Here is a 14218-nt window from a genome sequence, read left to right as displayed (position 1 = left end):
GAGCGACAGCAATTCGACACCAATTTAGAAAAATAGATTAAACTTTAATCTTAAGTTAGACACCAAAACAAACTTTGTAGCTTTTGTACAACCGGAGTTGAGCAGTTTTAAAATACAGTACTTTGTAGGTTTAAAGAGCTTCCATTGAAGTGAATGGGGAAACGAGCAGTGTGCACTCAGGCACTTGCTGGGTGAGTTCCAACAAACCCACTGGAACTTAAGGTTCTGCGGGGACCTAGACCCAAGATTCAACAGTCAGACTTTTGTTATCTTGCTCATGGAGTCTGGTTGAAGAGGTGACTTGGCTGTCCTTGTTGCTGAACGGTCTGCACTGGCTGGTGCATTTGGCACCAGTTGCAAAACTGGAATTAGAGGTGAAAGCAAACTCGAACCTTTGGATGTGGAGGCCTTTGGTGGGCCAGGACCTGGGATCGACAGTTGAATCTTCACGACCTCGTCTGGTGGCTCCAGATGCAGAGGTGGCCTCTAGCTGTCAATCACGGGGCTGGTCCTGCCAAATACGCTTTGCTGCTCCAGTCGAACATACTTCCCTCAGGCTGCAAACCCACAGGAGGCAGAGTCGCTGGCAACATCGGTCCCTATGCTGGGGGAGGAAGATGCTCTGGAGTCGGCCAACATTGGGTGGCTGATGGTTTCCAGCCTGGTGACAGACAAGCCTTAGTAGCTGCATGGGTGTTCCCTGGTCTTTCTTGTGGCTGGGGATCGTTTGGCGGGGAGTAGAGGCTTGAAACTTGGCACGGGCCTCACTCCCACTCTTTAGATGCTGGACAACAAGTTTCTTTATGCTCGGCCACACAGAGCCTGTCGGGACGCAGTTCTTTGATCTCAGCCCACCTTTACTCCTGCTGTTTACAGGGGACTAGTATTACCAGTCAGGAGAGTTTTCTTGTGCTTCTTGGTGTCTACTGGGGTCCCTCTTGCTGGGACCAACGAGTCTTCAGCTGAGGCACACGTCAGGCACGCAGTCTCAGTACTGGTCTCCTTCGGTCACTCTGTGTCCTCTTGTTGCACTGGGGCTGCAATCCAGATCCTGTTGTTGGTACGAACGTCTCTATGTGCTTCTTTCTTCTTTTCCAGGTAAGATCTAAGTTGTGGTGCCAGGGGAGCCCCTTAAATCCCGGTGTAGGGGACATTTTCGGGTGTAAGGGACAGTGGCCAATGAGCTACTGCCCCAACTGCTAGTTCGCCCCTAAAGTGATGTCGTCCTGTGGAAGTGCGTCACTTTTCTACCCAGAATCCACTCTTCTTAGAGTCTGCCCAGGCAGCAGAAGCCTCCCTCAGCTGTGCAGACCTCCTAGCTCACCTCAAAGGTGTGACTAGCCTGTGGGAGGTGTACACCTCCTACATGCCTAATTTCCCAACGGGCTCGCCAGGCAAGGGCAGGAAGGGCTTTGTCCTTGACTGGAGGGGAGGGGGGGGGGGCAGCTGCTGGCACATCAAAGGTGGGGGAAGCCTTTGAGGCTCACCACCCTGATGCTCATCTCACAGGCCAGCCTGGGAGGAGTTGTGACCTCCTTCCTGCCCAGGTCCTTTGTCCTTCATCCTGCCACGGTAATAGCACTGACAGCAGGAGATCAGACTCTTGTCTGTGGTGGCAGAGGCCTGGGAGAGCCTGCCAAAACAGTACAGGATTCGATAACCTGGTGGGCACCCTCTAAGGGTGCCACCTTGCTTCAGCTTTTTAATCATAAGCCTGGGCATCATGTTCAAAGTTAAAAAGCATAGTGTTCGATCCCAAACACGAAGGGATTCGGCCGGGCCACTGCAGAGCTGGACATCTGAACAGGGGTCAGATGCCAGCCCATGTTATCCAATGGACTGCCAGTTACTTGGGCCAGAATTGCATTTTAAATGCCAGCACAAGGCATATGTGCTCCTGCACATATGTCCTCACTCATGGAACAGTGCACCCAGCCTCAGGGGTGACTGACCTGTCCATGGGCAGTAACAGGAACTCTGCCTACACCTGGTGTGGGCAGAGTCTCACTCGAGCAGCGGGCTGCTCGTGCAGGCTGACATGGCAGCTCCGCACTCTCTCTTTTACTTGGGCCACTCAGAGTGGCAAAATCAGTGCTGTAGCCCTAGTGACCCCCTGTACCACCATTGCCCTGGGTACCATTTACTAGGGACTTACAGGGGTGGTCAGGTCCTTGCCAATTGGCCTGTGCAATCTGACATACACTTTAAGGGAAAGAGCATTGGTACTGGGGCCTGGTTAGCAGGCCTCAGTACACGGACACATCAAAAACAACAGCATCTGACAACAAGAAGTGGGGGGGTGACCATCCAAAAAGGGGCACTTTAAAACAATCCAACTGTACCCAGCGCCCTCTCCTCTATGCCTCACTGCACCATCGTCTACCCCAGTTACCAGTGCAGTGGTCCACCGCGTTGTAGACAGGGTTGTGCTACACAGATACAGATGAAGATACATGGACAGCCAGAGTAGGAGAGCCAACTGTCCCAAGTACTGTACCTACTATGCGTACTTTTGCACACAGAAGTACACATTGAGAAAGGAGTGCATTTACAGGGCTTGGCACGGAGAAAGCTTTGCAAGAATAGATGTGTGAACTGTTTGGAGCACCCTACATGCCAATGCAGCAACCGTCAGATAAGGCAAGAGGCACTTGTAGTGTTCAGTTCACACTGCACACCCTTGCAACTTACAGGAAGGGTCACAACGTGTGACAAAATGAGCAGTTGCTATTGATGACGCACTGCACACACTCTTGCTAGAAGAGGCAGAACCTGGGCCGAGAGAAGGCTGTGTTCTTCCTGAGTGTGAGGCCTACCTTGGCACGAAGAGGCACAATGCGGGATAAGAGCCCAATCAGGATGTCAGTGTAGACACTTCTTTCGTGGGCCTCATCAATGATCACCACTTTGTACTTCAGAAGCAAAAAATCCTGAAATAAATAGTTTGAGAAAGTTACTTCAAGTACATATCCTGTCAACTCAATTACAGGTGAGGACACACAGAAACACCTTCCTCACACTTTAAAAGAAATCTAATTTCAATCCAATTCATCCAGCATGAACTTCCCAGCAATGCATATCCTTGCAGTACATTCAGCATCAAAGGTCCAGTGTACGCCTAATGCCACAGACTCAACCTCAGATAGCCCACAATCCACACCAGACATTGGATACACAAAGTAGAACTCAGCCATGTCCGTGCTGCGTTACAAAAATGACCATTCAAACAACTCCAGTGTGATAAGACCAAGGGATGCCCAGTGCCAAGGGATCAGCTCTGTTCTACTTCTAACAGGCTACATGGGTCCTTGTTGCATTCTGTGTACATTTGGTGTTTTAACATGTTACTTACTGTGTGATTTAATCATATTTAACTATAATCATGTTTGTGCGTGCCTGCAGCCGCAGCTCTTCAAAAAGATCCACAGGGTAATATTTTAGAAACAAGGTCTGAAATATTTTGATAATTTTAAAATTACGAATCTGCCCATAATAAACTTTAAATTCTACAGATGAACCGAGGAAGGCTGCCGGGGTACAGGAACAGAAGTGGTTTCAGGACTCAGGAAGCCTTCTAAGAATGCAGCTGCAGACGTATTCCACAAAACATCACACACAGTCTGAGCCGAGCATGCAGGCTACCTTCTGAATCTCCTTCAGCAGCACACCGTCGGTCATGAACTTCACACGCGTCTCCCTTGTGACGTTCCCTTCATAACGGATCTGGTAGGACACCACTCTGCATGGAGACAAGAAGGAGAGGATCTACACGATGCATGAGAAGCCCATTTAGCAATCATCTGTGAGATGTGTAACACACAGAGCTTCTAAGAGAGGTGGCTTTCTACAACTAATTCAAGGCAAGTCTTCATCCCGGTAGTCACAGGGATGAATCACACAGCTGAAGAGAAGCCACTTTCTTACAATCTCTTTACCTACAAGTGAGATTGGCAAGGATGGTCAGCACCGCCTGCCCCATGTGGCAATAGGCTCTCAATACTATGTGGTGGAGACCGTTTCACAAGGACTCCTCTGGGGCACTCAACAGGATTTACTAATCCAATCTATTTCTGTTTACTCTCCTCATTGCCATATGTTACTGTATTATCTGCATCCTCGAGATGAAGCTTAAGCCACAGGCAAGGGGGCTGGGGAGGGCCTGGTAAAGTCAGTGCAAACAGACACGACAAAAGCGAAACTGAAGCGGAGTTCCTGATGTTTGCACAAAAGGAGGCAGGAAACGAGGGAGGCAAAGGGGCTGTGCTGCTGAAGAACCTCATTCACAATGGACCTGGGAACCTCCTGCTACTTTTCTCCTGCAGATGCTGAATAGAGCGTGGGACTTCTGCAGGCGCCTCACCCACAGAGAGGCTGACAAGGATAGTAATAACTTATTGGACAAGACACACTGTAGTAAATCCTCATGAACAAATGAAAATTCAGGCAGGAATATGAGATCCAAAACTGTTAATTTATTCCTGTGAAGAAAGGAACCCACCCAGCAAAATCAAGAGCTCTCCCATCTCCTTCTACACTCAACTTATTACACCCCAAATAGAACCCGAGAAGGATGGACTTAAAGATTCGTGTCACATCAAGCAACAATACCACATGCCTTTCCCCCGAAACAACACAGAGCTACAGACAGACCTATGTGTAATTCAAAAAACTACAAAACACAAATGCTAAACGTTTCTTATAATAACTCAAAAGGGGAAAAACAACAACTGTCGGATGACAAAGATGATACTTCTATGATTGTTTAACTACTACATCTATGAAATTCCACACTTAACCCTTCTCTAGTTCGACAGAACCTGGATTAGCTTTTACAGTTGTTGAGGTTCACTATATTTCCTTCACCCTCGTCCTGCAGCTTTCGGTGGTAGCTTCACACACAAACGATCTCCCTCTTTTACAAACACCTTTTCCACACTCTTCATTCTAACATATACACTTTATGCATTTGTTGTTCTCTTCCTTCTCTTAGGTTCACACAATCACCCTTTCTCTCTATATCTGAGAGATTAAGTCACAATTTCACCCTGGGAAGCCAAATCATCGAGCAAGGTTTCCTTTTCTGAAATTTGTTTTCTCGAGAGGATTTCCTCACTTTTTGCAACAATTTCTGACCTACGCATTGGAACCCCTGCATACTGTTTCTGTATTTCTTGAACATTGAGAAACCTGCTTTGCTTTTCAGATCTCTTTGGTTTTGGATTCACGTTTCCTACCAAGATTTAAAGTTCCTACTTTTATTTACTGTCTTGTATACTATGGTTGATGCAAGCTCTTCTATATTCGCCAAGTGGATGTGCTTCCATTGACCCTAAATTTCCAAAGTCTGCCTTTGGCATGTGTGATATTTCACCATCCTGCTATCTGTTTTTTTTTAAATTATCTAAAAAATAAAATAAACGAGGGTGCCACTTTCCTCAGGCTAAATCAGCTTGATTGGCGCCCTTGGATTCATGCATCGCAAGCTTTTCTTTGGACCTGAACGTGCGTTGTTCACCACATGCGCCACCTTCTGCATTACTACTGCTGCATGCCTGACAGCGGAAAGCTCTTGTTCTAATCCCATTCTTGTTGCCAAAAGTGTTACAAATCTTCTTTAAAAACTGGAAATTCAGACAGGAATATGATATCCACTGTTCATTTATTCTCATGAAGAAAGGAACCCACTTCACAAGTCTCCCCCAGCAAAACCAAGAGCTCTCCCAACTCCTCCTACAGTCAACTCATTACATCCCAAATAGAACCCGAGGAGAAGGATGGACTTAAAAACATGAAGTAACAATATTACACACACAGTCCCCAAGTGTCCCACTGCTTGTATAATGCCTGCACCTTCTTCACCTGTCCGACTCCTACTCTGAAATAAAAGTCCAGCTCGGATAGACTTTGCCCCACAGCAGTGATGTACTCCTGGCTCCGGTACCTCATAAGGGATCCTAATGTATGACGTCTGAGTGATGGAACTGGCTAAAGTAGAGAAGAAAATAGTTTTTTGGAGGACAAGGAGGCAAATCCCTAATCCGGTCATCATCCATGGAGGCAATTCTTTCTGCCAATAGGATTCTTGTCTACTTTTCCCAGTTTCAAGGAAGTCACTGCCCTCTTCCAAGTGCAAGGCATGGGATGACTTGATAATGACCAGATCAGGTCAGCACCTTTCCCTCATGAATTTCAAGTCTCTTATCTTCTGGCACACGAAGCAGGAGGGGTACGCTGGGTGAATTCCTCTCTAAGGGAGTGAGGCACCTCCATTTCAGAAGAACAACCCACCTTTGGGTCCCTAAATGTTTTATTATAAAAAAGCGTTCACACTTCTGTCCTTTTGAATGATTACGGGGGACATTTAATTAATGCACTCTTTTTTTGGCCACAGGCACTGAAAGGTTATGTTTAGGGTTCATTCTAGGCTGTTCATGCATGATTGAAACCAGAAAGAAAAGTTTGGAAGCCCACGCATATGAAGAGGGAGAGCCCTTCTATACTAAGTATATTTTTAATACTGCTATGTTAAAGCATGTGTGCGCTTTCTGAGCCTGTTAAGGCAGATTTCAATTCTGCAAATGTAATACAATTATATGGAAAATTATATATTTAAAGTAATTTCCATTTTAAACATAAAAATAGGTTTCACAGGAGAAATTAACTTGCAGGCTGACATTTGCAAGTAACATTTTCCAAAAACTGATGGAGATCCCCAGAGAATCAACTGGTGAAAAACAAAATTTTTGAATTGTTTGAAATTTAAAAATGACTAGCTTTGCCTTATTCTGCCTGCTGAATTATCACTCCACATACCTCTATTTGTTCAGTCCTGACCACCGCCAGGACAGCAGACACAACAGAAGAACAATTCTGCTGCTCTTACCTTTGTGACAGGTTCATCTCCTTCGCCACCCGCTGCGACATGGTCACGGCAGCGACACGCCGAGGCTCTGTAATCCCGATAACAGCATCATTGCTGCGGAGAAGAAGAAGAATAAGCAACTGATGAGAACCCAAAGGAGACACATGGAGACGCGAGGACAAGGATTGTTACAACTGCGAGATTAGAATGCCAAGGAGCATACCTCCAGTCTGAGCTCTATCAAACTATAAACAAAAAGAAACTGAACATCCCGCTACTCAATAGAACCAGCGCTCTGCAGGTCTGTGAACTCGCATTCAACAAAGAGCTAGACCCTGTTTGGAAGACTTGTCTAAAGGACTCAGCTTGAGACTGGATTCATACTCCGCCCCGGTGTCCACCAAGACCCTGATTATGATGATAGAGGAATTCTATCTGCAGACTGAGGGCAGAATTACACATATAAGCAGGAATCTCCACACATCATTTCTTCAACTATGAGTTAGACCCGTTGGAACAGAGAATAACTGGGTGGTCTTGAATTACTGGACAGTATTCCATACACTAGTCCCGATTCGGAGGGGCTTCATTCAAACATTTATCACCTACTCTAAGCAGGTGGTATATGTCTGCCAGACATCTGTGCAGCTAATGGGGAGAATATCATCTATAGGGGGTTCGAGTATTACATGCCCCCATCGTGCTTTGGCTGAGGTGCAGGTAGGGGCTGTGAAACAGGGCCAGGCTTCAATGCAGCCGTTTCCCAGAGTGACTTTACCAGTCGGATTTTCCAGCTGGCAGAATCAGGTCAGGGACCCTGCACCCGGGAACCGCGGGCCTCTGATAGTAGGGCAGAGTATCCGCACTGCTTGTACTAGGGGCCTAAGTAACAAAGGAAGTGGTCACAAATAACTGCCGCCAGGTAAACACTCTCTGCCTACTCCACCTCTCCCTTCCCAGGAGCTTGCAGATTACCTTTTCTCTGGTTAGGTACGAGCCTGCATGTGCTGCAAAACAGTCAGTACTTGCTGCAGGGGCCAGAGGACACCGGCTACAGTCAGTACTTGCTGCAGGGGCCAGAGGACACCGGCTACAGTCAGTACTTGCTGCAGGGGCCAGAGGAAACTGGCTACTTGCCAGCTGTGACACGAGGACTACATAAATGAGCTTCTGTGTAGGCTACAATAACAAGGTCAAGGTGTTTTCAGGACTCAACATACAAGATATACGCAATCAATCAAAGAACATCTCTTACCTCCCATATCCAGCCTCATACAGAAACTGGGGCACCTGAGTGGTCTTGCCACTGCCAGTTTCTCCGCACAACACAATGACGTGGTGCTCGGTGATGGCCTCCATGATTAGGTGTTCTTCTGCAAGGATTGGGAGCTTTAAACGGGCTTCCTAGAGTACCAAAAAATGAGTTTACATTTTAAAGTTAAATGGGTTGAGGAGTCAGAGCAGGCGAGAGTACAAGTACCACGTCATCATAAGAGGACTCATATCTGGGAGGTCCGCAATGGAAACCATGGAAGGATGTTGGAAAGGCTCCCACTGACAGTCCTACAAGACTACACCATCGGCAGACGATGCACTATGTAAATGTGGAACTCAAAACACCACTAGAGGCAGCAGGTCGTCTGTTCCCTAAGTTGAACCCAAAGCAAGACCCACACAGCTCTGTGCTTGGGCACACCAGTGTCTAGGTACACACCGCCACAGAGTGGACACCAGGCAGAAAGGTGGGTTCAGGGCAGAGAGAAATAGGAATGCCAGCGTTTACGCAAACAGTTAATGTTTTGGTCACAGGACATTCCAACCCACAGAATGCTCCTTGTGCCATCCTGACACCGAGCAGAGCCCTGTCGGCTAGACGCAACAGTATAATAGAAGGGATGGGACATGCAACTTTTAAAGGAAATGCCCATGTCCAATGGGCAAAGTGCAGGTTTAACCTACTTCTCCTCTTTACAAATAATGCTGTGTCCACGAAATAAATCATCCAGAAGAAGGAAAATAGCAAATGTACTCATTTCGGAGTAAATATCTAGCTGTTCACATGAAGCAAGACCTATTGTCCCTTACAGAAAACAGCCCATTCAGACTTGTTTAAAAGAAATGAGAGAACATCTTTTCTGAAATCTAAAGAATAACAATTAACATCTCTATCACTGTGACAACATGCTTTTGTTTTACATAGATTGCAAGAGAATGAAAATGTCACTTACCCAGTGTACATCTGTTCGTGGCATCAGTCGCAGTAGATTCGCATGTTCTGCAATAGCTCGCCATCTGGTGTTGGGCCGGAGTGTTACAAGTTGTTTTTCTTCGAAGAAGTCTTTCGAGTCACGGGACCGAGTGACTCCTCCTCTTGTCTCCATTGCGCATGGGCGTCGACTCCATCTTCGATTGTTTTTCCCCCCAGAGGGTGAGGTAGGAGTTGAATTGTAGTAATAGTGCCCATGCAATGGAGTGACTAAGTATGCACCTATTTAAGGTTGAGATGATACATATATAAATAATTGAAGGTAACTTCCAAACTGCTACAGGCTCCCGGGGAGGCGGGTGGGCACATGCGAATCTACTGCGACTGATGCCACGAACAGATGTACACTGGGTAAGTGACATTTTCAGTTCGATGGCATCTGTCGCTGTAGATACGCATGTTCTGCATAGACTAGTAAGCAGTTATTTCCCCAAAAAGCGGTGGATCAGCCTGTAGGAGTGGAAGTAGTCTGAAATAATGTTCTTAATACGGCTTGACCTACTGTGGCTTGTTGTGCGGATAACACGTCTACACAGTAGTGCTTGGTGAATGTGTGAGGCGTAGACCATGTGGCTGCCTTACATATTTCTTGCATTGGGATGTTTCCTAGAAAGGCCATGGTAGCACCTTTCTTTCTGGTTGAGTGTGCCCTTGGTGTAATGGGCAGCTGTCGTTTAGCTTTAAGGTAGCAGATTTGGATGCATTTAACTATCCATCTGGCTATACCTTGTTTTGAAATTGGGTTTCCCGCATGAGGTTTTTGAAATGCAATAAAGAGTTGTTTAGTCTTTCTGATGTTTTTTGTTCTGTCAATGTAATACATCAATGCTCTTTTGACATCTAATGTATGTAGTGCCCTTTCAGCTACGGTATCTGGCTGTGGAAAGAACACTGGAAGTTTGTAAGGAAATGCCTCCTTGGCATGGTTGCCCCCTGACTTTTTGCCTTTGCTGATGCTATGTTTACAATTGAAAGTGTGCTGAGGCCTGCTAACCAGGCCCCAGCACCAGTGTTCTTTCCCTAACCTGTACTTTTGTATCCACAATTGGCAGACCCTGGCATCCAGATAAGTCCCTTGTAACTGGTACTTCTAGTACCAAGGGCCCTGATGCCAAGGAAGGTCTCTAAGGGCTGCAGCATGTCTTATGCCACCCTGGAGACCTCTCACTCTGCACAGACACACTGCTTGCCAGCTTGTGTGTGCTAGTGAGGACAAAACGAGTAAGTCGACATGGCACTCCCCTCAGGGTGCCATGCCAGCCTCTCACTGCCTATGCAGTATAGGTAAGACACCCCTCTAGCAGGCCTTACAGCCCTAAGGCAGGGTGCACTATACCATAGGTGAGGGTACCAGTGCATGAGCATGGTACCCCTACAGTGTCTAAATAAAACCTTAGACATTGTAAGTGCAGGGTAGCCATAAGAGTATATGGTCTGGGAGTATGTCAAACACGAACTCCACAGCACCATAATGGCTACACTGAAAACTGGGAAGTTTGGTATCAAACTTCTCAGCACAATAAATGCACACTGATGCCAGTGTACATTTTATTGTAAAATACACCACAGAGGGCACCTTAGAGGTGCCCCCTGAAACTTAACCGACTATCTGTGTAGGCTGACTAGTTTTAGCAGCCTGCCACAAACCGAGACATGTTGCTGGCCCCATGGGGAGAGTGCCTTTGTCACTCTGAGGCCAGTAACAAAGCCTGCACTGGGTGGAGATGCTAACACCTCTCCCAGGCAGGAATTGTCACACCTGGCGGTGAGCCTCAAAGGCTCACCTCCTTTGTGCCAACCCAGCAGGACACTCCAGCTAGTGGAGTTGCCCGCCCCCTCCGGCCAGGCCCCACTTTTGGCGGCAAGGCCGGAGAAAATAATGAGAATAACAAGGAGGAGTCACTGGCCAGTCAGGACAGCCCCTAAGGTGTCCTGAGCTGAGGTGACTCTAACTTTTAGAAATCCTCCATCTTGCAGATGGAGGATTCCCCCAATAGGGTTAGGATTGTGACCCCCTCCCCTTGGGAGGAGGCACAAAGAGGGTGTACCCACCCTCAGGGCTAGTAGCCATTGGCTACTAACCCCCCAGACCTAAACACGCCCTTAAATTTAGTATTTAAGGGCTACCCTGAACCCTAGAAAATTAGATTCCTGCAACTACAAGAAGAAGGACTGCCTAGCTGAAAACCCCTGCAGCGGAAGACCAGAAGACGACAACTGCCTTGGCTCCAGAAACTCACCGGCCTGTCTCCTGCCTTCCAAAGATCCTGCTCCAGCGACGCCTTCCAAAGGGACCAGCGACCTCGACATCCTCTGAGGACTGCCCCTGCTTCGAAAAGACAAGAAACTCCCGAGGACAGCGGACCTGCTCCAAAGAAAAGCTGCAACTTTGTTTCCAGCAGCTTTAAAGAACCCTGCAAGCTCCCCGCAAGAAGCGTGAGACTTGCCACACTGCACCCGGCGACCCCGACTCGGCTGGTGGCGATCCAACACCTCAGGAGGGACCCCAGGACTACTCTGATACTGTGAGTACCAAAACCTGTCCCCCCTGAGCCCCCACAGCGCCGCCTGCAGAGGGAATCCCGAGGCTTCCCCTGACCGCGACTCTTTGAACCTAAAGTCCCGACGCCTGGGAGAGACCCTGCACCCGCAGCCCCCAGGACCTGAAGGACCGGACTTTCACTGGAGGAGTGACCCCCAGGAGTCCCTCTCCCTCGCCCAAGTGGAGGTTTCCCCGAGGAATCCCCCCCTTGCCTGCCTGCAGCGCTGAAGAGATCCCTAGATCTCCCATTGACTTCCATTACAAACCCGACGCTTGTTTCTACACTGCACCCGGCCGCCCCCGCGCTGCTGAGGGTGAAATTTCTGTGTCAACTTGTGTCCCCCCCGGTGCCCTACAAAACCCCTCTGGTCTGCCCTCCGAAGACGCGGGTACTTACCTGCAAGCAGATCGGAACCGGGGCACCCCCTTCTCTCCATTCTAGCCTATGTGTTTTGGGCACCACTTTGAACTCTGCACCTGACCGGCCCTGAGCTGCTGGTGTGGTGACTTTGGGGTTGCTCTGAACCCCCAACGGTGGGCTACCTTGGACCAAGAACTGAACCCTGTAAGTGTCCTACTTACCTGGTAAAACTAACAAAAACTTACCTCCCCCAGGAACTGTGAAAATTGCACTAAGTGTCCACTTTTGAAACAGCTATTTGACAATAACTTGAAAAGTATACATGCAATTTTGATGATTTGAAGTTCCTAAAGTACTTACCTGCAATACCTTTCGAACAAGATATTACATGTTAAATTTGAACCTGTGGTTCTTAAAATAAACTAAGAAAAGATATTTTTCTATATAAAAACCTATTGGCTGGATTTGTCTCTGAGTGTGTGTACCTCATTTATTGTCTATGTGTATGTACAACAAATGCTTAACACTACTCCTTGGATAAGCCTACTGCTCGACCACACTACCACAAAATAGAGCATTAGTATTATCTATTTTTACCACTATTTTACCTCTAAGGGGAACCCTTGGACTCTGTGCATGCTATTCCTTACTTTGAAATAGCACATACAGAGCCAACTTCCTACATTGGTGGATCAGCGGTGGGGTACAAGACTTTGCATTTGCTGGACTACTCAGCCAATACCTGATCACACGACAAATTCCAAAATTGTCATTAGAAATTGATTTTTGCAATTTGAAAAGTTTTCTAAATTCTTAAAAGACCTGCTAGGGCCTTGTGTTAGATCCTGTTTAGCATTTCTTTTAGAGTTTAAAAGTTTGTAAAAGTTTGAATTAGAACCTAGAACTAGTTGTAGATTCTTAAAAAGTATCCCAACTTTTAGAAGCAAAATGTCTAGCACAGATGTGAATGTGGTGGAACTCGACACCACACCTTACCTCCATCTACAGATGAGAGAGCTAAGGTCACTCTGTAAACTAAAGAAAATAACAATGGGCCCCAAACCTACCAAAATACAGCTCCAGGAGCTTTTGGCAGAGTTTGAAAAGGCCAACCCCTCTGAGGGTGGCAACTCAGAGGAAGAGGATAGTGACTTGGAGGACAATTCCCCCCTACCAGTCCTATCTAGGGAGAACAGGGTCCCTCAAACCCTGACTCCTAAAATAATAGTCAGAGATGCTGGTTCCCTCACAGGAGAGACCAACACCTCTGAAATCACTGAGGATAGCCCCAGTGAAGAGGACATCCAGTTAGCCAGGATGGCCAAAAGATTGGCTTTGGAAAGACAGATCCTAGCCATAGAGAGGGAAAGACAAGAGATGGGCCTAGGACCCATCAATGGTGGCAGCAACATAAATAGGGTCAGAGATTCTCCTGACATGTTGAAAATCCCCAAAGGGATTGTAACTAAATATGAAGATGGTGATGACATCACCAAATGGTTCACAGCTTTTGAGAGGGCTTGTGTAACCAGAAAAGTGAACAGATCTCACTGGGGTGCTCTCCTTTGGGAAATGTTCACAGGAAAGTGTAGGGATAGACTCCTCACACTCTCTGGACAAGATGCAGAATCTTATGACCTCATGAAGGGTACCCTGATTGAGGGCTTTGGATTCTCCACTGAGGAGTACAGGATTAGGTTCAGGGGGGCTCAAAAATCCTCGAGCCAGACCTGGGTTGACTTTGTTGACTACTCAGTGAAAACACTAGATGGTTGGATTCAAGGCAGTGGTGTAAGTAATTATGATGGGCTGTACAATTTATTTGTGAAAGAACACCTGTTAAGTAATTGTTTCAATGATAAACTGCATCAGCATCTGGTAGACCTAGGACCAATTTCTCCCCAAGAATTGGGAAAGAAGGCGGACCATTGGGTCAAGACAAGGGTGTCCAAGACTTCAACAGGGGGTGACCAAAAGAAAGGGGACACAAAGACTCCCCAGCAGAAGGGTGATGAGACAACCAAAACTAAAAATAGTAAAGAGTCTTCTACAGGCCCCCAAAAACCTGCACAGGAGGGTGGGCCCAGAGCCTCTTCACAAAACAATGGGTACAAGGGTAAAAACTTTTATCCCAAAAAGGCCTGGTGTCATAGCTGTAAACAGCATGGACACCAAACTGGAGACAAG

At 47.1% G+C, this 14218-nt stretch overlaps 1 protein-coding gene across 1 annotated transcript in view; it reads right to left on the bottom strand.

Moving 5' to 3' along the window:
- The window catches only part of DHX37 (DEAH-box helicase 37), a 520920-nt gene that overhangs the window by 424105 nt on the left and 82597 nt on the right, over window positions 1-14218 (bottom strand). Inside the window, exons 6-9 of the mRNA XM_069215377.1 lie at window positions 8118-8266; window positions 6884-6976; window positions 3643-3739; window positions 2817-2930 (exon numbers count right to left, since the gene is read on the bottom strand). Coding sequence (XP_069071478.1) covers window positions 2817-2930; window positions 3643-3739; window positions 6884-6976; window positions 8118-8266 — 453 coding nt within the window. The remainder of the gene's footprint in view (window positions 1-2816; window positions 2931-3642; window positions 3740-6883; window positions 6977-8117; window positions 8267-14218) is intronic.

This window comes from Pleurodeles waltl, chromosome 11 (assembly GCF_031143425.1).
Source record: "Pleurodeles waltl isolate 20211129_DDA chromosome 11, aPleWal1.hap1.20221129, whole genome shotgun sequence".
Classification (NCBI taxonomy): domain Eukaryota; kingdom Metazoa; phylum Chordata; class Amphibia; order Caudata; family Salamandridae; genus Pleurodeles; species Pleurodeles waltl.
This window is presented reverse-complemented; position numbering and strand designations above follow the sequence as displayed.